The sequence below is a fragment of the Crocodylus siamensis genome, chromosome 10, assembly GCF_052110815.1.
Source record: "Crocodylus siamensis isolate JL-2025a chromosome 10, ASM5211081v1, whole genome shotgun sequence".
Taxonomy (NCBI): Eukaryota; Metazoa; Chordata; order Crocodylia; family Crocodylidae; genus Crocodylus; species Crocodylus siamensis.
In genome coordinates, this window is record NC_143404.1 from 67,942,669 (window position 1) to 67,965,105 (window position 22,437).

The 22,437-nt window shown below is 51.5% G+C and overlaps 1 protein-coding gene across 1 annotated transcript in view; it reads right to left on the reverse strand.

The window, feature by feature from the left end:
- LAMA5 (laminin subunit alpha 5) overlaps nt 1–22,437 on the reverse strand; it is a 121,750-nt gene that overhangs the window by 56,919 nt on the left and 42,394 nt on the right. Inside the window, 5 exon segments of the mRNA XM_090064922.1 lie at nt 1,215–1,330; nt 8,797–8,894; nt 9,665–9,835; nt 11,185–11,303; nt 15,742–15,859. Of these exon segments, the coding sequence (XP_089921048.1) occupies nt 1,215–1,330; nt 8,797–8,894; nt 9,665–9,835; nt 11,185–11,303; nt 15,742–15,859 (622 nt within the window).

A 22,437-nucleotide genomic window follows, 5' to 3' on the forward strand; every position in this document is an offset into this window, starting at 1 on the left:
CTGAGCTGGAACATTTCCATGCATTACCAGGCATGGTTGTGCAGCAAAGATATTATAATATGTGTTTCACACTCCTCCTTCCCCGTTCACGGTCAGAAGCAAGCATTGAGTGACACTGAAAAACTCGGTATTGTATGGGGGGTCTCACTGAGTGAGGCTCAAAAGGCTCTGGACACCAGTTAACAGCTCAGGCTTTCAGATCTCGCCAGCCTGCAAAAGTCTCAACAGAACACCTTATTTTGTCTTCAACTAAAAAACGCAGAGGCCCAAAATGGAAAAGTCAAGGATGTCCCAGGGCAGGTGGGAAGAGAAACCCAAACAGGGTTTGGAAGGTACAGTCAGGCTGGTTATGATCTTATCCAGTTAGAGACAGCGCTGAGCCACAGCGTTTAACACATGGATATGGGAAGGGTTGTTTTTAAACCCACAGGGAAAGATCTGTCAGTCCCTCTGCACTCACTGCAGTGATGAGCTCATGCTTTGTAATTAAGTTCAGTGATCTTCTCTTCTTGCACAGCATGAATTCCAGCTGTGGCATCTACTAAAGGGTTCTGGCAAGACAGATGAAGAAGTCCTGTACATGAGTCAACTCAATTTATCTCTGGAGCAGAACTGAGCACTCAGGCTCACAGCAGAAAATTTAGGGTATGGGACAGGAAAGAGGCCAGAACCAGCACCCAGGAGAGATTCACGGACTACAGTTTTAAAAGCCATGTGAGAACAGAGTTACCCCTGCCACAGGCTGCCCTTTCTGCACTTGCAGGTGTGTTCGCTCAGTCTAGGATCCAAATGCAGGATACCCTTGGGAATGGGTTGGGGAACTGAAATGAGGGTGTTTCAAGGAGATTTTCGTGGCTTTCACATCCACATCACCAGGTCGAATCCTGACCGGGTCTATTATGAGCACCAATCCGTGGCTGTCCCATAGCCTGTCCCATAAATCGGTAAAGAAGGGCATGGGGCTACAGCAGACGACTTGCCTAAACGAGGCAGGCACATCTGCACTGATGGGGCTATGTGTTCACTTGGTGCCCAGAAAGGCCCAGGAAGCTCTAGGAAAGGGGGAAGATGCTGGCAGGGCTTCCCATATGGAGGTGATGTTTCAAGGACACAGGGTCAAGGAAGAGTTTCTGCAACCACCTGTGCCATGAAGAGCTGGACAGAGTCCCGGGAGGGCAGGCGTTGGGAACCAACTCCAACCCCTGACAACTTACGTTGGCATTCGTTCGCGCTGTCGCTGGTGGCTGGTTTCCAGGGAACCTGGTTGAAGCCTGGGCAGCAGCGATCGCACGACCCGCCGCAGGTGTTGTGCTGGCAGTCGCACTGCAGCCTGCAACGTGAAAGGTGAGTGAGCAGAGCCGGGGCACTGACCTCCAAGGACCCCGTCGCTGCTGAACTTGGACGGGGGAACAGCAGCCCCAGGTCGCTGGTTCAGACAAGTCTTCAGGACAAGCAGGTGGGAGACCTGCTCAGGGAAGGAGGGGAGAGGGGACTGCAGGCTGCTTCTCTGGGTAAGCACCCGGGTGGGAAGCCGGTGGGATAGGTACGTCAGGCCGTAGATGGCACAAGCTCTCTGCCAGAAGCAGGCCTTTGCGTGGAGGAACTTGCCATTTAATTATGACAGATGCAACACAAAAGACTGACATTTCTCATTCATTCATTCTCCAGCAAACTGCAGTCTTGCCCTGACCCCCTGGAAGCCAGTGATTTCATTGGTTTATATGAAAACATTCTCATTTACTTAAAATTTGCTGATTTGGGGATAAGAGAAAAGTAAAAGCAAGTAGCTTTTCTCTCTTCTCCTTCCTTCTTCCCTCTCCCCTCACCTTCTTCTCTTTCCCCCTGGGTGGAGGGGGGGCAGAGGAGGGCTGAGGAGAGGAAGAACAGGAAGAAAAAAATAAAACAAACATATGCTTTACCAAATGTGGCACGTTTCACCATTTTCAGCAAAAAAACTGCATCCCCTTCCCAAATGCTCCCATTTCAGGCTGCTGCTCGGGTGACTGAGGGGAGATTTGGGAGCAGGGAGTAGGTATAGCTTGGGTTACAGGGTAGCACAGGAAAAGCTGAGCTTATCTGAGATTTGGGAGCAGGGCATAGCCTGGGTTACAGGGTAGCATGGGAAGAGCTGAGCTTATCTGCATGTCTCCTGGGGCCTGTGCAGGAAAGCAGGGGCCGGTAAGGAGAGACATCCTTACTGCTCTGTGTGGTGAGAAATGATGGCTGAGATGGTAACCAGGGAAGAAGTACCCCTTGCCCCAGAAGCCCACTACCACGCTTTGAAACCCACCTCCTGCTTTCCTTCGCTAGCCCAACGGTGTCTGTGCTGGCCAGACAAACCATTCAGGAGGCGCCAGGCAAGCACTCTTGCCAGGCGTATGCGGGATCCTGTCCCCACTGGACTGCAGGGCTAATGTATTAACAGAAGTGACATCACCGCAGAAACCCCCCCTTAGGCGAACGCCGGGACCGTCCAACAAAAATGCTTTCTGTTGTGTCAGACTGATGAATAATACAGCATGTTCCTGCTTTTATCTGTGCAATTATTCATTTCCCTGCAGGCCAGCCTGCCCCTCCCAGCCCTCGCCACCCGCAACGCTCTTTCATTCACAACCGGGTGCTTAAAAATAAATGTGATGCCTGCCGGTAGGAACGAACGGAGCAGGGATCCGAGGGCGCGCACAGAGACACAGCTCTATTCTTCTGGGAGGGCTGTGCTGTTGCCTTGCCAGCACGTCCCCAAGAGGCTTCATCGCTAAACAAGCACATCATGAATCTCCATGTGCAGAGGGTGGGCGGAGAGAAGCAACCCCATGTCGATACGGCAAGGGCTGACGGGAAACGATGGCCAAACCTGAAACGCTACCCGAACAGCAGCTTTTGGGCAGAGCTGGGGGAAGGTGCTGTGGCCCGAAGGAGGCTGCTCCGCTTCCCTCGGGAGATTTGGCTTCTATGGCAGGAGACTGTTTTCTCACCTGTAAAATGGGGTCAGGGCATTTGTACCTCTGATGCGAAGTGCTTCAAAATCCACTACGTACAAAGTGGTTAAGTTTATTCCCATGACACTCTGCAGACTCAGGAAGGAATTCAGATAAACCTCCCAGCATCAGGGATCGTTTCCATCATGACACCGCCGCAAATACCCTGAGCCCTCTCACTTACTTAGAAGGAAAGCAATGGGATATTTATCATCTGTATTACGGCAGCACCTAGAAGCCTCCATCAGAGGTCAGGGCTCCATCCTGCTAGGACAAACCCGGAGGAGGAAAGATGATCCCTGTGTTGAAGGGCTGGTTCACCTGCTGCTCGGAGAGGATGCAAATCTGCTGCAGCAGGAGATGCTTCAGGGTGAGGTGCCCAGATGCAGGTCACCAGCGTCCAGAAGTTGTCAGTTCAGTTCCCCCATTTCATGTGAAACAAGAGGACCAGTGCACATTTCAACCAAGACATATGTGTTTATTTAGTCCTGGCCGTTGATGGCTGGTGGGGCCTTTCGGGAGCTCATCCATCACGGCAGCTTCGCTGCACGTTGTGGCGGGTGCGTTTTGCTTATGAGTTATGGCCAAATGTGCTTAAGTTACAATATTTACATACCTCGGTGACTGAACATATACAGCGGTGCAGGGGGAGCAGCAGCCGCTCTCCCACCTCACACGCATTTCCTGGCAGTTTCACCATAAAACGTTACCGCAGCCTTTCCACGGGGAGGAACGGGGGAGCGTCCAGCAGGCAGCTGTAACAGGCCAGCAGCCAGCAGGCCCAAAGGCCAGCACCTCCAGGTTTAGCGAGGGCCAAAATGCAAGCAAAAAGGATCCAGTCATCCCAGCTGCACTGGCCCCATTGGGGGTGGTAAGGGAAAGCCGGCCTCAGAGGGGCTGTGGTGTGAAACCAGTCTAAAAAAAGCTACGAGAGCCCTGTGAAATCAGTAAGGTGTTAAAGTAACTCAAGCAAAAAAGTGGTGACAGAAGAGAACTTCCTTGCAGCATATTCTCTGACAGAGCCATTTCCCAGCTGACCAGGCCACCGAGATCTTGAAATGCATTTTGCTGCCCATCTGCTGGGACAGCCGCGGCAGCACCACACGAGGCGTCCTTCCAGCGAGTCCCGGGTGGATCCCCTTGCCTGGGACATCTGTGACAGGGGTGCAGGCAGCCTGCAGGAACCAGCTGTTCTGCCCGGGCAGATTCAGACGATGCTTCAAAGTCTCCCCGAACTCATTTCCACAAGGCTACCTGCAATTTTAAATGAGCAGCTTCCCTCAGACCCTGCCTTGTATGAACTTGTTAACACGGAGGTCCTGTCTGGAGCTCTTTGTCGGCACATCTGGCCTGCTCAGTGACATGCCAGACCCCCCAGCGATGCTTATCTCTTCTCTCACATCGCTTTGCATTGGAAAGGTTTATTTTTGATCCTGTTGCGCTCTGACACACACAAGGAAAACTCGCCTTTAACCACAAGAATTTCTGTCCCCTTGAAAACACAGCAGGAGCCATCCTGGGTCTGTGGAAGCCAACCAGGAATGTTGCAAGATCGGACCCCTTGGAAACAAAGGGCATTGAATCTCTAATTCTTCCCCATCAACACTAAATCTATGCTGGGAGAAACAGGGCGCCTAGCCGGGCACCTGTATTATTGTGAATTCTATACAGGAAATGGTGGCCTGTGTATCTGGGATCTCAAAGATGACCCACATAGGCTGGAAACACAACTTACAGCCAGGAAATCAGCTCTGGAGATATGACCCATCACCAGGGTCAAAAAAAAAAAATCCCCAGTTTTCAGTGAAAAAAAAAGTAACCCCAAATCCACATTTTCCATGATTAAAATGAAACACTACTATATATGTATCTCTATATTAGTGGTGTTTCATTTTAATCATGGGAAAATGTGGATTTGGGGTTACTTTATCCACCAAAAACTGGGGATCTTTTTTAATTTGAGAAAACCAGGATCCCTGCCCATCATGTACAGGATCCTTTACCAAGGTGTTGAACTCACCTCATTAATCAACCCGTTGACTTCACTTTGGGGTTTGTATGTGGCAGGTGACACAAGTAGGGGTGAGTGCAGTGGGGACAAGGTAAGTGGGACGTTTGGGCAAGGGAGCCAGGATACATTTCAATGGGGGAGGAAAGCAGCCACGACAAAAAAGCCCTCGACTCGTGCGAGGGAGCAAGCCAGAAACTGTACACCTGCGAATGCTGTGGCAGTCACAGCCTTATAATGGCATAAATGGGAGAGGTGCCGTGAAAGGTGTTGAAAATGGTGGTCAGCCCTCCAAGCCCACGGCTTGATCCAGCCGCCACTGGACGCCAGCGACAAACTCCCAGTGATTTTACTGACGGGTGGATCAGAGCCTGGCAGCGCTGCTTTGTGTGAGGCCAGCTCTGCAGGCAGGTGCAATACAAGTTCCCGCATCAAACACCTCGGTCCGCACCTACATCCATCCACTACATCGAAACCCACCTATTTTTCTGCGGTATCTCTTTTGGAGCAAACAAGTCACCCACCCCACAGTCATTTTCCAAGACTGCTCTTCCTGGCAGCCCCCCGCCAATTCACGGAGATTTCGGGACGGTCCTGGAGACAGGCAGAGCAGTGCAATTCTCCCTCTAGCTGCATTGCAAAGGGTTGGCTTCTGTTTCAGTCAGAAACTCCATTTCTGCCTAGCAGTTAGCAACAAAATGCCGTATCCTGATAGCACGATTGTCTTGTATCATCTGCTTGCCCGGCCAATTTATCGAGGTTTGCTGCCCTGGATTGCAGCCCTCACTGGCAAACCTCTGTGCCCAGCCCAAGAAGGCCGGCCTGAGCTTCAGGTTGGGATCTGAAGCTGGCCACAGTCTGCCAATGAGGCAGAACTTCAAACAATAAATAATAAAAATGTTATTTATTATCTGCATCGCGGCATTGCCCAGAAGCTCCTCTCACACAACAAGTCCTCGCTGAGCTAGGTGATGCTAGAACCAAACACAGCCACGTGCCACAGAGCTTGTAATCCAAGCCCGCCTTGATCTCATCCTCACCGGAAGGTAACGGGACCAGGAATCTCACAGGAAAGGGAAACAAAGCACAGCGGTCTCCCATTTCATGCTGGAGATTTCCAAGGCTGATAGGCACCGGAGGTGTCCGTGCTGAAATGCCTCCGAGACAGGGTTTTTACAAGGCTTTTGGATATTGCAATCAGCTGAAAAGACAACACACCGGGTACGGGCGGCAGCCTCCCAGGAAATGCCGAGATACAATCAGGCTTTTGAATATGACCAGAACAAAAGCAAACTCCAGGCTTCCCTCCATCTGCATTTTCTTGTCTTGCTGCTGTCAAAGGCCCCAGCGTTTGAAAATGCAGGACGTGCTGTCAGATGCAGGCACTTCCCAGTCAGAGGGGTTATGCAGATTTACGGGGGAATGCCAAAGCCCTGACAGCTGCTGCAGATGATACGATAACCCCGAGTGCTCACAAGCCCACAGCTGCTCTGCCGATGGCCTCAGAGCTCTCCCTTCATGCAACGTTAAGCCAGGTATCGATACACAAGCTCCGTGTATTCATGCCAAAGAGATGTTACATCAGCAGAACAGACAGGGATGGGCCTGCTTATCTGCTGGTACCCGCTCCACTGCGGGGTGGGAAAAGAGGGCTGGAAACAGCTGCTGCCGAAGCCTTGGAGCAACGGGAGCACTTCCAGCGATTATCCCATTTCTCTAGTTAAAGTCAAACCTCCTTCCGTTTCTCCCTGCCCACTCCAGTCAGCTCCTATGAACAGGGCCTGAAGTGAGGCAAGACAGAGAGACTCATTTTCCATCTCTTCATCACTGGCTCCCATCTCTCTGGAAGCACAGCCTACTACAGACACTGCTCGAAAACCCTCCAGCCACCTGGTCCCACCAGTGTCCTCCTCTGGTATTTGCTTTGCTATCAGCATCCAGGTATCCCGCTGTTTGGCATACCCAGCCTCTTTGGTATAGTTCAGCCACTTCCTAAAGATGTTACCTGGTGACTATTTAAAGCACGAAGAAGAAAACCTGAGAGCGTAAACTCTTTCCCCAGCAGATAAGAGCCGCCGACCGGATGAAACCATTAAACAGTGCACTGCCACTCTTGGGAGGAGGAGGGGAGAAGACAAAAAGGATAATTCTGGGAGGTGGGACAAAATAATTAGCAGAGCTGGGTCTGGCCAGGATCCCATCTCCCTTTTGTGGAGCACGGGCACGACATATTCACATACCAGGTCTCCGCATGCCATGTACTTTTCTCCTGCTCTGTTCTGAAACACGGGGACAAGACAACAAACACATCCAGCAGCGCCTTGCTCTAATATCAAATCCAGAAAATTTCCAATTCACGTGTTTACTGCACTGTTCTCTAGGAGGAACCTGAGCCCAGTGACACAGGCGGGATTTTCAATACCTCCTTTGTTTAACACTGAGCAGATTTTAACCTTGGCTGGGGCCGGCTGGAATTTCGCTCTCCAAGATCCAAAAACCCTAACATGATCTGTATGAGAAAGAAATACAAGCTCCTTTGGGTCCAGCTGAATCTACCCGAGCCACTTACATGAAAGCCATGCTTAGGCTGCAAACAGATGTCTAGGCAGCAACATGTTCATGGTTATCAGCAGCTCTGTGGAGTTTCTAGCTGGAAAGGCTGATAGGGAGGGTCCTGCCAGCCAGAAATGTAACAGCTCTGCCTCTCTCACTCTTTTATACAGTCTGTTTACTTATGCCTTGATACCAGTTTAATAAAGAAATGTGCATACCCAGTGGTTTCTAAGCCAGACCAGCCTGCAAGCCTTTAACTCCCACTGGCGTAGTTATTCACATAAGTCCTCCCACGGACTCATCGGAGACCGTTTGCAGAGTGAGACATTTCTCAGGGCAAGTCAAAGTGCTGGTCCTGGATGCTCCATGAATGTTGCATTTGTGTAAACAGTGGGAAAGGCAAAGCAGAGGACAGAGGACAAAGCTGTGCGTCCAGGCTAACTTCCCACAGAGGCCACAAATCTGACACGAGAGTGGCCTCTTCGGAGATAGTTTCTTATCAGAGCAGCAGGTCAAACAAACTGGACAAGGGGGACTGGGGCTGGAACAAAGAGGCTTTCTTGTGTCATCCTCAGGCTCTGTCCAACAGAACAAGCAAGTGTTTTAGCACACGCTTCAGTCCTGGCAATGGCACTTAAGTGCATGTTTCCATTTAAACACATGCGTGAGCCTTTTCTGTGTCAGGTGTTTCAAACAGAAGGCTGAGGCTGTCAAAGCAGGGCCTATGGGAAACCTTTTCTGAGCGTCTCTAAACCCACCTGAGTAAAAGTCTGTAGAAAGTCTGAGCGGTAGATCAGAAATCCACACGCGTAAGTGAGCAGGTTCCCAGAGACACCCGGTCTCCTGCCTTGATCCGAGATTTGTTCTCAGGCAGAAGGGATTTCCCTGCCATAACCAGTCTGCAGAAGTCCCCTCAGGGGTCTGCACAGTGCAGCACTCTGAAAACCAAGCGCTGGGCTTGGGAAGGGGCACGAGGGCATGAGACAATCTCTCTCCCATGGCAGACTCGTCTGTCTGAAACTGTGGAGCCATGACCTTATCACACAGAGAAGGAAAGCAATCTGCAGTCATGCAGATGGAGGGCTACCAAGGTCCGGATAATAAGGCAATCTGTAAGGTGACACAAGGCACATATGGCAGAGCACAGGGCTCCTTGTTCCCAAGCCCCTTCCTTACACAGCGCCTCCCTCCTTCCTTACACAATCATGTGAGTATCTACGAACAATGAGTGGAGTCCCCAAGTTCAGAAGCTCTTACCGGTAAGGGTCATTGGGGTCCCTGGCGTCACAGACATCTGCGTGACCGTGGCAGACGCAGCGCCCTCCAATGCTGATGTCCTTGATGCTGTAGTAATACTGGGAGGGATGGCAAAGGTGGGCTTTTAGTATCATCCTGCAGCAGCTCCACAGGGTCGTTCAGCTATACACTGAGTGAACACAGGGCCCCTTGCACCCCAGACCAAGACTGTCCATTTAAACGTCGTGTTGGGACTCATTTCTTGGGCTGGCCAGCTAAGCTGTGTGTTCTCAAGCTGCTGGCCACAACTCCCCCCGCCTGCAGGAACACCTGCTATTGATGGCAAAGCTCATCAGCAACAGGCCAGGGTCCTGGCTTGGCCAAAAAAGCAGGTGCAGCTCCAGCCCACGCTCCCAATTTCACTGTGTTGGCAATAGGACTTGGAGAAGAGTTTTCCTGGAGCCAAGCTTCCAGGCAGCAGCCACTGGCCTGCCCCACTCAGAGCTGAGCCCCCCCGACTGACAGCAGACAGAGATGCTAGGGGACAACAGTGCACGTGCAGCCTGGGAAACCCGAGAGGAGAATGCCAGGGTAGGGCGATCTCCTTGCATGTGCTTCCACACTTCCAGGTAACTGCCTGCAATGTCTCTCCAATCAGACAACGAGCCCAAAATAGCAGGATTTACATGGCAGTGGCCTCACTGGGCTGACTCTCATCCAGCCCTTGTCAAAACACCCAACCTCGAGGCATTACAGTGCTAAGCATGTCTCAGTTTCTAACTCACAAATGGACTTTTCTCCATGGCGGCTGCTACCTGGACACATCCATTCCCAGCACTTCCCAAAGCCACTCTTCCCATAGGTCTAGAGAAGGCCAGGAGCAACTCACCCTCCTGGTCACCGTTGGGTCCCGTAGCGCTTTGCCCATCAGATGCCCGAGCAGAGTGTTGGTCCTCAGGAAGCGCAGCCTGATGTTGGTGGCTTTGGTGAAATTGCGCAGGAGAGGGGAGTAGGTGAAGTTCATGGCCCCTGGGCGCCCGTTGACCAGAGACACAACGATCTGGGAGAAACAGAGAGCACAGCGCGACCCCTTAGGCACCTGGGGAGTTAACCCTTCCCTCAACCAACCACCAACCCTTTCTAACCCTGGTCCAATCAAGTCTCCAAAAATGGCTGGACCCCAGTAACAATCCATGCCCACAAAAACTCGACGAGAAGCCAGGGAGCAGTCAAGTCAATACAAGTCTCCAGGAAGATAACACGGTCAGAATGACACAACCCAAATGCCTTTCGATCCCTAATCCCCTGTCCAAACAGAGAGGAAAACAGACCTGGCCCAAGCATATTTTTCACTGCAGAAAAGAAGAAGTGCTAGAGACTCCAGGAGGTTCAGAAGTGAATTCACCATTGCTATAGAATTGATGTAGAAGGTGGCCAGATAGTGTCACTGGCAGGAATATAAAACAGAGGAAGGAAAGGAAGAGAGTGAGACCCCCACTTTGCCTTCCATCCAATGTGTGGGTAAGTTAGCTACTGTAGATAGGCATTACAGATGGTATATGGTCTGTTATCCCAGGCTATGACTACCTAAGTCAGCCTCCATACTCTGCCTTTGCTTCTTAGCTCTCCCTTTGATCAGTGTCTTGCAAGGTCCTTTCCAGTCCTGGGACATTCTCCTATTATGTTTCCAGCTGCTGTTGAATGGGGGAAAAATTAACTAAAGTAGAGCAGATGTGAAGCTGGAGAAGCACAGCACTGTGGCACATCATGAAATAGTTTACCAAACTCTTTGCACTTAGCTGTGACCCTGGTCAACCCCAGCACACTCCAGGGGTGGAAACTGTGACTCTGATCACGTCAATGGCTGGAACAATTCCCCCTGAGTTACAATCAATATTTGGACTGCAAGGACACCAGATTTCTTGGCCACCACATCCCATGTCTGATTATCAATGGTTACATGCACACTGCAGGAAACAGGCTATGAGTAATGCCGCTTCCTCCAGCCGTGGAGGAGTTGTGCTATTATCCTGGGAAGCCTGATGCCCGGCCGATGACCTATGCAAGAGACCAGAGGTCCCTTGAATGGGGAGGGTCAAGAACGGTCTTTGCCCATGTGAGGAAGAAATGCCTGGCACTGCTCATTTGGGAACCGATAGTCCCTGATGCAGTACCAGTGAGACAGCAGGCTTTCAAATCCCAATTGGTCATCCTCTGTCTAAGGAAAGAAGGGTCCTCCAAGCCTTGCTGGGGGCCCTTTGCCCATTCTGGGTACAAACACCAAAAGTCCCTATACAAGTGGAAGCCCTTCTGCTCCCAAGAGAATACCCACAGCTCCTCAGAGTCCATCTGCCCAGGTCCCCCAAGCACAGAAATGCTGCAAGTGCCTGGTGGGGGAGCATCACTCACCTCTCCATTCTCCAAAGGCACAATCCGTGAGTACTCCGTGGTGCAGATGGCATCGTCGTCCTTGGTGATGCGCTCCACGGTCCTGGGGCCAAACTTCTCAATGCAATCCCTCCTGGATGCTGTTGATGCATTAGGCAGGGAACATTGTAGCAAGAGGAAATACATGGTTAAAATCTTGCAGGTTAAAATCTCAGGTGGTGCTCAAGCCTACACTTCCCCAAAAAAGCTAATAGAGAAAAAGCTGAACCCTGACCAGCATATAGAGAATTAACTTACCACCAAAAATTCACTTGGGTTGGGCTGCTGCATCCCTTGTGCATTGCTAAGTCTCTAACCTCCCACTCCACTCCCTTCCTCACATTCGCAGAGAGGATAAGAAATGTAGTGTCCGCTACTCGGGGAACAAACACTGAAAGCTCGTGTACAATCACCAGGGAACTTCCCACGACAGCGTATCCGAGACTCAGAAACCTTGGAGGTCAACAATGATCATGATGGTCTTGCCTCCAGTATAACACAGGCCACAGAAACCTACCTTGTAATTTTTCCACCAAGCTCAAAACTTCTGCTAGAGCTGGGGCATCTCTAGTCTGTATGTGGTTTCAGGTTTGAGCCACTGAAGTTTGTTACATCTTTCCCTGCTAGATTCAAGAGCTTTTGGCATTTAGAAATCTGTCCCCTGGGTTGGTATTTACAGACTGTTCAAGTCCCCTCTAACTGCCTGTTGGACAAACTAAATGGATTGAGCTTCTCTAGTCTCTCCCTGTAATGTAGGTTTCTCTTGGGCTATTCTTGTAGCTTCTTTCCGATTTCTTGGCATCTCTTTCAGAGGGAAAGGACAGAACTGGACCCTGAATTCTAGGAAAATTTCCACCTCACCACATGCAAAAGCAATGCCACCTTGTTCCACTCACTTGATATCCCCTCCAGGCCGAGGATCACATTTGTACAAAATCCTGAACCCAGGAGGGCATTTCTTAACCACTAGTGAAGAAGCACAACTATGTACAAAGCAGCGTAACCAAAAGCCACAAGACAAACTCCAAAGGAGGAACGTTCAGGGGAAGCAGAGAAGCAAATTCCCAAATCTGAACAATGGATCTACTAGACAGGAACAGCTTCACAAGGGGATTGAGGGACCTGCCTGCTGGGACATTTATACAGGGCCAGCAAAAGCCACTGGAAAACAGAGTGAGGGGGACAATCTGAGCCTGTTGCAGGACATGGCAGAGAGGGGCCTTTTCTTTCTTTCCCTGCATGTCTTCCTCCCCCTCCAAACTTTTGTGGTTCTCAGTCAATAAATGCCAGGAAACAGAAAGCTGAAATCTTACACAGCTATGCCACGGGCAGCAGGGAAAGCAGCCTGGAGATCCTGCTGCTAAGTGGCAATGCAGGGCAGGCCAAGTACCAGGGAATAGCTACTGCTGGTCACTACCCTCTCCGGTCCGCTCTTGTGCAGTCACGCAACGGAGGCCGAGAGCCTTGCCTGGGGACTAAGGGAGCCAGGACGGGGGACAAGGATGCCAAGTGTTTTCTTGTTGCTGTAGCAGCTCCCCAGGTCCTGCTGCTCAGCTGAAGAGGTGCACGTCACAGGCTATACAAGCCACGCATACGTTCCTGCAGTCCCTAGGCCCTGGTGTCCACTGGGATGCTTGGCATCCATTGCCTCGAGTCAGTGGGAAGGGAGCAGCACTGTTTACTAGAGCCTTTAAGGACCAGGGCACTCCCTCAGTCATCCCAGACCTCCCCAAACACTCCTAGAGCCAGGACTCGGCCAGCACAGGGGTCAGGCAGCCCGTTACATCCCTGAACTGGGTCCCTACAGCAGGCGTGTTCTGTGAGCACCGGGGGGCTTGTTCTACCAGGTGCCAGGCACCCTCACCTCCCATTTACTACAAAACCTGACAAACAGATTCTTCCTCAGAGAAAGAGGCAGGGACTTCCTTAGGCATCTCTGTAAGGGTACGGGATGACATGGACCCGTGAAATGCACAATTTGTGGGAGTGACCCTCAGAAATTCAGGGTCCCCTGTACAGCATGTGCTGCCTGGAAAGGCTGGGAGGCCAGAGGAGAGGCGCAGTGAATACCCCTCCTTTGCCTTCTCATCCATGCGAATCACACTGGCGATCGGCGACACGACTCTCTCCCTCCCTGTCAAGGTTAAACGCTCCTTGCCAATGCACCTTATAGCATGGCCTGCGTTTCAGAGGACCGCTGGCGGACCGGAGCTGTCCCCACACATGTTCAGTGCAATCCAAAGGGGAACAGGGAATCAAAGCCAGCAGTTTTGCACTTGTGCTGCCTATTACAGCTGCCTTCCCCACCACAGCTCGTTTGCTGGACAGAGCAAGACAAAGCAAATTAAACGCACGCTCTGATTCAGCAAACGTGCTCAGCAGTGCATGCAGGGCACAGGGGGCCTGGCCTAACAGCCGAATCCAGAACATCCCCACATCGTTCGTTTTGTCCTTGTGGCAAACACAGACCTTGAAACACAGCCTGGGGAACAACTCTTCATGTGGTTTCAGGCTACAAATGCTGCCGTTCCCCCACCCACTCCGACTTCTTTGGTGGCCTGGAAACAGCATTCTCCATGCCCCCCACGCATCTCCACCACAAGGAGAGAACACCATTGCCATGGTCTCTCTTAGCCCAAACCTGTGGACATCTGAATGCTAGCTTAGTAAAGTGTTTTATCTACAGCTCAATCCTTTTTCCCCTTTCTGCTTCGAGAAACCCATCAGCTCCACCGGCATTTCCGAGGACTGCTGCAGGGGCACAGGGAAATCTGGGAAATGTAACTACCCCTGGGGAGCGCGGGATGCAGAAGATGGAAAAAGGCCCCAGCCGTAGATGTGAACACTTGGGTTCTTGGAAGCAGGAGCCGTGTGTACAGGTAGCCCCAGAAATAAAAGGGGGTCCCTTATGGAAAGTTCCTACAGAAGTCAACAGGAAGGGTCTACTGCCTTGGTTGCTTATACAGAAAGTAGAGGAGAAAGTTTTTATCTCTCCTAGATAATTCCAGAAACTGGGTCGAAAGGACACCTACAGAAAGGCTCTTTCCTGCTACTGACTTTTGCAGGGTTTGAAGGAAAAGCTACAGTAACCTATTGGTGTCACCCCTCCTTACTTCTACAGCAATTCTCCATAAGGCTGGAGGTTCATATCATGGCTAGCTGTTGGCTGAACCCCATGAAATCTCAGTACGAAGCAGTGACGGGAGCTGATGCAGATGTACCAGCCTCAGGGACTCTTGCAAGCTTCATCCTGACTGTACTGGGCCCCAAGGCCCTGGTCCTGAGATTACTCTGAGAGCTGTGGCCAAATCTGCCCTGTGGGGCATGTCTCCTGCATGGCATTATACCCGGGGGGGTGCTAGTGAAGGCAGCTGCACCAGTTTGAAGCTTGGAGTATGTCCTGATGGGAGATCAAGCTGGTTCCCATCCCCTCTGCACTGCCACAATGGCAAACCAGGGAATTAGGGTCCTGACACTGAACACTAATCAGCTGGGCTGCGGCACAGAGCCAGCCCAGCGTGGAGAGGCAGGCTGCAGGCTGCGTTCCTGCTGGATGCCATGGCAGCCCCTGTGGCAAAAAAGGAGCAGCAGGTAGGGACATGAAGGGCTGAAGGGAAACTACAGCCAGGAGACAGCGAACATAGTGAGACCCGAGCAGACTGACAGCCTGTTCTCCCCGTCTGCATGAGGCAGAGTAGAGTAAATTAGCGCTGTGGAGGGTCTGCAACATCAGGACAAGCAGGAGGTGGGAGGCAGGGGGGAAGAAGCAGGCTTGCCAGGAGAAGTTGAGGGGTGCCAGGTAATGTCGGGAGAGGGACCTCTCTGAAAGACACCTTCCTTGCCAGGGCTCTGCGTTTGCTCTAAATTCTTGCTGCTTATCTTCACTCACATCTTCTCCCAATTACTGCCGCTGCTCCCGGGAAGACCCAGTGGTTAACACATTTCCAGGCACTTGGCTGCCCTGCAGATGCTTGGAGACAACAGGCTTCTACCTCCTGCTGTTTTCTCGTAATAAGGGGTTGGGGCTTTCTTAGAAACTGGGGGAGAGCAAAATTCAACTGACATTGAGAAATAAATGCACGCAGCCCATCTTCCTGCTCCCTGCCACTCGTGGGGAGGCACCAGCCATAGGCAGTAGTCTATACCCAGTTTTCCCGTAACAGTGTAGACACGGCTCTTTCACCAGCACGGCCTGCGTCAGAGACCACGAAGCAACCAGGCCTCCTCTGCCTCCAAGCCTCGCTGCTGTAGCAGCAACTCACAGGCGAGTGGGGCCTTGGCACGACAACAGAGACTAGCAAAAAGCTTTACTCTCTCTGTCATTTGCTAAAGAATTGCATGGGAAGGGGATCTCTAAATTGCAGCCAGTCTGAAAAGACGGCAGATAAGGGGGAAGGTATCTTCTTCCTTGTGTTACAGAGCTACAGATACCCAAGGAGACTCTTGCTTAGTGTGGGGCTAAGCCCTTAACTCATTACTCAACCCAGCTTTGTGGACTGGTACCTCGATCCCGCCTGCCCCTGCCAGCGCCGTACTTACAGGCAAAGTACTGCCATGGCTCATAGGTGAGGCCGAAGTCAGTAGAGCGCTCCAGCACCCAAAGATCTGGTCGAGGGGAGTTGGCAAACTTGATGAGGACGTATGCCACGTGGAACAGCTGGAAGAGAGGGACGCCTGGTTAGCTTGGTGCAGAGGAAGCCCTCTGTGATACAACGGTTGTAAAGGAGCTCATCCATAACGGGTCACCCCCCTTGTAAGCACAGGCTGATGCAGTTCTCTGCTCCCACGTGGATCACCGCGCGCTGTGGGCGTGGGGCAGGGCCCTGGCCACGGCAAGACAGTCTCACAATAGGAGAGGTCAGAACCTGCTATATTCGCTATCAGCCTCAGGGCGGCATCTGCCCAACAGGATGGGGCCGAATGCCCGCACCCCGTGGGCCGCGTGCTCAGATCAGCCGAATTCACCCCCGTAACCAGCAGAGGAACAGACAAAGCCCGGGGCCCAGGATGCAACGCAGCGCCACGGAGACACCCGACCAACTGCGGAGATGCTGTCACAGGCTGCAAGCAAACATCAGCCTGGTCCTTTTGGCTGCCGCTTGGACACAGTCAACGTCACACAGCCCTTCCCTTACGATTCCTGCCCGTTTGCAGCACTGCACCCGACCCATCTTAGTGGCAAGTGGTTGCAACACAAAGCCCGCAACGGCTCTTCTTGCAGCCGTAGGAGGCCTGAGAGACAGGGCAGAGAAGCCCCATCCTGTTTCAGCTTGGCTGTTACATTGGGCTACTCCCAATTAGTCCGGACACTGATTTATTCAGCAACATCCTTGCCAAGAATGGATAAATGTGCTCTTTAGACAGCTAAAATGTCAGCGCTAGAAAGAAACAAAAGCTACAGCAGAAATTCCCTTCCCCAGCTGGCACCAGCTCGTTCCAAGAACCCCCACTCCATCATCCTGTCAGAAAGTGGTATTTCCAAACAGATGAAGTCCTCTTATCAGGGGAAATTCCTCATGTCAAAACCATCGCAAAAGGTAGAGATGTGGATCTGCAGCTCCTAGCACTGAGCTGCGTAGCCTGGGGATCCAGCCTGGCTGAGAAAGAGCCTCTCCAGGAGCCCAAGTCCCAGCTGAGACCCCCAGCAGTGCATCCATAATGGTCACCAGTGCAGTGACATTCCAGGTTAAAATCTCACCCCCACGGACACCCACACTAACCGTGCAGCACTCAGCTGACAATTATTAGAAAGGAAAGCCTTTGAAAACAGGAAGTTTCCCGAGGGAGAACCAAAGTGAGCGTGGATGGATTTCACTGCCTTTTTCCCGGCAGGCTGCTTGCAGGACCAGGAGGCCTCCTTCCCAAAGCCGGGGCCTCACCTAAGGCTCCACATCAACTAAACAGGGCGTCCGAGAGACGTGCAGCAGTGATCCGATTACCCTAGGTCTGAGAGCGGGTGGGCACCGCAGTGCCTGACCTGCTGCCTGCAGAGGGGCTGGCCCCTGTCCGGGCCTGGCGGACTGCTGAGAAGGGCGAGAGGATAATCCAGTCGGCCCTGGACCGCCCTTGGTATCCCTGCTGGGATTGCAAACGGTTAGTTTTAACTGCAGTTTGGAGGAGGAGACCAGCTTGCCATGAGCTGGACTGAGAGCACTCCTTCCTTTCCCCTGCGCGGGGTTCAAGCACGAAGAAACACTTCATCCAGAGCCTCAGCTGGGTGCACAGTCACAGCGCTGTCGAAGTCAATGGAGCCAGGACAACTGCTCCAGCTGAGGATGCATCCACACAGCAGTGAGATGCGCCGAGGCACAGCTAGACACCGCTCAGAAGGCTTCAATCTAGCTAAGGCAGCGGGAAAGCTACCGTGTCCTGGGCTTTGGCGCCTGCCTAGGACCCTAGAGACCTACTCAGACTGCTGGAGCCCAGTCGTCCTTGGCTTCAAGGCTGCTGGCACCTGAGCCAGCTCAGGGATGCTGTTGCGTCTACCCCCGCACCTCCCAAGCAGCGTGCAGGCACTGCCCGTCTCCCGAACAACCCCCGCAGACCGTGCAACAGACTGCACATTTGCTGTTTCCAACCACCACCCTCCTAGTTCTCTCTACGGCCCAACTAAAACAAAGGGCCAGGAGAGAATAAATGAAACCGCAGCTGCAGCCCCGATGAGATGCAGTGAAGGCATGGCCACCCGGGGCAGCTGCACATTCCCGCTGCCGGAGACCAAAGCAAAGGGACAAAACACGCTCTTCGAATGGCTACCACCTCCAGAATCCTTGCTTTTAATCCAGTGCTTGGAGGGGCAGCTTTTCTGCTCACCAGCTCCTGGAACAAGCTGTGGTACATTAGCAATGCCCCAGAAGCCAGATTCGCTGTCAGCTGTTTCCCCTCTGGGATCGGTTCTCACAGGTCTACATCTGCCTCTTGGCACAGAGTACCAGCCAGGGAAGGCACGCATCCCCTCTGCTATAAACCTTTCTCCAAGGTTCATTCTCCATGGGACGCATTCACTTCCCAGCAGGACTGGCGCTCGGCTCGACAAGACGGGTGACGGTTTCGAGGGAGCAGAAGGCATGCTGGGCTCAGGCAGGACACCTGATGTGTTGCTCACAAAGGCTGAAAGAAGGGGGGGATCTGCACTGCGGTGACCAGCAATGTCCCTGCATGCGGAAAAGGCAAAGGCTGAGAAACAGGAGGTCTAACCCCAGTGTCAATGCTGACTCTCACTCGAGCTTGGCAGATCACGTAGGGGCCGATTTCCAGAGCCGCTGAGTACTCGCAGTTCAAACCAAAGTCAGCAAGACCTGCAGGTGCTCACTGCCTCCGAAAACAAGACCTTCTGATTTGCCAAGCCTCAGTCTCCCCATCTGTATAACGGGGATTATATTCACCACTAGGGACTGGCATTTCCTTCTATGTGACCATAGCACCCAGGAACCCCGGTCCTGGCTGAGTTTTACTGCACTGGGAATTGCTAGCTTTTAAGTTTTGCAGGGAGGCCTCCGGCAAACCTCACCCTGGAGCCCCACTCTGTACCAGTGTTATAGGTGTTCCCCGAGAAGGTAACCAGCTTTCTACTTTCAGGCAACAAACCCCAGCGAGCAGCTCTCTACAGCACTCAGGACTCTACATGCACTCCAGGAAAGCCACACTTCTAATTGCAAGATGAAATGCAGCCTTGATTCAAAACCCCTGCTTGCCCCCTATTCTGGAGTAATGGCTCAGCCATACTCCTTCTCCTGGACTGTACGGGTTACAACGCAGTCGAATCACCGCATGTGTGACAACAGGGCTTGATGCAAATGCACTGCAGCCTGGTGCACAACTAAAGGTGGAGCTTGGCAGGTTTTAAAGTGAAAAGCAGCCAGAGCGCCGATGCTGCCGGCTGCTACCTTTGCTGCTAGTGCTTTAGTACATCACACTGGGGGCCTGTGATCCTTAAATTACCTCTGACCCCCAGGTAGGAAATGGGTTCATTCATTTCAGGACTTGCGAAACCATCGAAGTGGTAACATGTCGCCATGTGCGCACACAGCTCTATTTTTCTTCTCTGCGGAGACGCACTTCAGAGAGCAGTGCCCACACGGCTGGGAAATGTTCGCACATGCCAGCAAAAAGCCCACCCACGTGTGGAGGGTAGGACTGTAGAGAGTTCACATCTGTCAGGAGGAATTTGCTCCTAGAGATTTTGTGATACTTTTGCATTAAAAAAAAAAAAAAAAAAAAAGTCAAGACCAAGGTCCTAATGAGATCACCTGGCAAGTTTCGGGGGAGCCATGATTTCCTGGCTAAATCCCAGTTCAGGCATATACATCTTACCTAAGGACCTCTTGAGTTTGCATAGAAAATCATAGAAGAGTAAGGCTCAGATGGGATCTCCAGGGGTCATCTAGTTCAACCCCCTTTCCCAAAGGGCACATTATACGTTCACTCCCCTCCCCTAAGCCAGTGCTACTGTGCTCTGTTGAACAACTGCTGTGTCCCCCCTAGAAGCATCTGTGCAGTTCAGAGGCTCAGTCTGCATCTCGCAAGTGTTATTCCTGCATTATTACATCAGATGCTCACCGAGGCTTTTTCAAGTATTGACACCAGAAGGGCTCTACATCTGTTAAGTGGTGCAGCATACAGAGGACACTCTTGTCTACACCATGGAAAAGGAACAGGAGCCCATGCTTGTAGCAAACCCACCTTCAGGTCCACATCCTGGCAGGTTAACGGAGCATTTTGTTAAAGTTGCCGACACTCCCTCCGGTCTTTTTGGAGGTGACGGCCTGCCAGAAAGAATCCAGGCAGAAGGCTTGTATCGAGTGCGCATGTGGAGAAAACCCCACCACGCATTCACGATCCAAAAATAGAGTGCAAGCTGGCAAGAAAGCGAGACTTTTCATTCCATATTTAGTCCATTTTTTGCCCAACCGATATACCAAAAGAAACACAGTCATGTTTTTCCAGAGTCTTTATTTAGCTCGTACTATCATTGGGATGAATAAAAACCTCTATATTCCTTGAGCCAAGGTTTTTTTCCCCTCGGCAGAAAAGCGGGTGGGACTTGCCAAGTGTCACATTTAGTGCATGTGCTCCTGGCCCAACAACCAGCCCCTCCTTGTTGGCTCGTTTCTAGGAGCAAGGCAGGGAATGAGCCAACCCCGTAGTGGCAGCCTGGGTTACGCTGAACAGAGATGGGGGCAAAGCCTGCACAAGAGACTCAGTGCAAAGGGAGCTCAGAAAGCCCCGCGCTCTCAAAGGAGAGGGAGCTGTCTGTGCATGTCAGTGGCGGGATCAAAAGAAAAGAGAAGCAAAACTGCTGCAACGCAAGAGCAACATGCCACAGCTCACGGGTCTTGCCACTTGGGAAGCCAGTCTCATCCCAGGATGTCTAAAAGAACTGGAGGGGGTCTAGGACCATATCACAGGACCAAGGAAGGAGGCCTATGGGGCTGAAGTAAGGACAAGCAACCTAAAGTTGGAGACTGGGGACTTGGAGAAGTCCCCCGAGCTGTCCATATCACACCATTACTATAACTTGGCCAACATGATACAGTGGCATTTGCTCTCTGAGGGCTGAATTTATAGGCAGAGAATGAAGCCTGAGCAAGAGCAGCACCTGGATGACATGCAAATGGCCTTTTATGTGGGAGAGCAGCAGACTTATTAACAAGGCAGACTGCATGCACCTAGCAGATGCTGCTGCTGCTCCAGGGGACGAATCTGTCGGAAAACAGAAGCCACGCTCTGTAAGGATCAAGTTTGTGAGACAGCTTTGGGATTGCTGCTTAGATAGCATCAGAAGTGTACGTGACACAGCACAGACCTCAGCTCAGACGCAGCCACGGACCATCTAAGCTGGGCAGAAACAATGCAGGCAGTTGATGGATGAGTTGCGGGGACAGGAACAGAGAAGGTATAGTTTATCAGTAATAGAAAGCCTAACAAATGGCTGGGTTTCAAGAAGAGATCGTGACTAGGGAAGAGGATGTTTGGCCCGTGGGAACTGACTACCAAGCATGGAAGGCTACATGAGGAAGCGGATGGACCCAATGCTGCCTTGTCTTTATATTGTAGATCCACCATGGTTAGACTATCTATAACTTTTCCAGGATGCTCTCTGGCTCAGCTATGCTTGCTGCATTTGTTGTAACAGAGCTAGTTGATGGTGCACAATGAAGCATTAACTGGGGGTGCAGCACAGCATAAATATCATAAGTGGAAGGAGGTCAAGCTTTTGGCCAGAGAGTTATGATAGATGCGAGTAGGTGTTAACTAGCAACACATTTTCTTTCAAAATAGTAAGATCTTTAGTGCTAATTGATGTTGCTATTACCAGCTCTGGACGATGTGTGGCTTTAATCAAAATTATTGATAGGTGGAACAAATGCAAGCAAAGCTGGAACAAAGCCGACCTCCTGGAGAGAACAAGATGCTTCAGGGATGCTTTTATGCTAGGAACCCCAAGGTAATCCCAGCGAACGGCTTTGCCTGCAATCACACCGGGCCTTTGATGAGCGAGGAAAAAAGAAATGCAGCCCATTTGGAACCGTAATTCTTTGAACCCCTGGAGTAAAAAGTCGGAGAGTCACTCAAGACATCAACCCCTGAACATGTCTGCATCGATTTTCTATGCCCACCACCCGTTTCACAATTGCTGAAGGTATATGGGAAAGTGCCACAAGAAAGCAGAACTAGCAAGAATCATTTCTTGGGCAATGTTTTCTTCTATTAACAACCTGAATTCTCACCCGTCCTCTTTCAAAGCATCAAGGATACTTTCACATGTAAATACACATATGACATGTCAAATAAAAGTCTTCTCTAGTAATAGAGTAGACTACAGACACCGACCCACCGGGGACTAGCAAAGACACGGGATGAAAGGCCTACTTGCCAGAGATAGAGCATTTAAAGGAGCTGTGGTCTTCCAGAAAATGAGGGTTTTAATCCCAGCTGCCTGCACGCACAAGCTAGGCTGCCTCGCCGTCCTAGATGTTCTTGAGAATGCACACGTGGACATCGTTAAAGACGGGAACATCCACTGTGCTACTGTAGGGAATGACCCATTTTTAAAAGGAGTCCTGGAAAGGACAGAAGCTTTTGTCACCTTTTTATCTGAACTGAACACATCTTCTGTTGAAGGACCACGGGACCTGGAAGATAGATTCAACTCTACACTCCTGGCAATGTCATGGGGGGTTACCGCAGACCTCTAATGAAGTGGGATATTTTCCCAGACCATGACACAGAAGG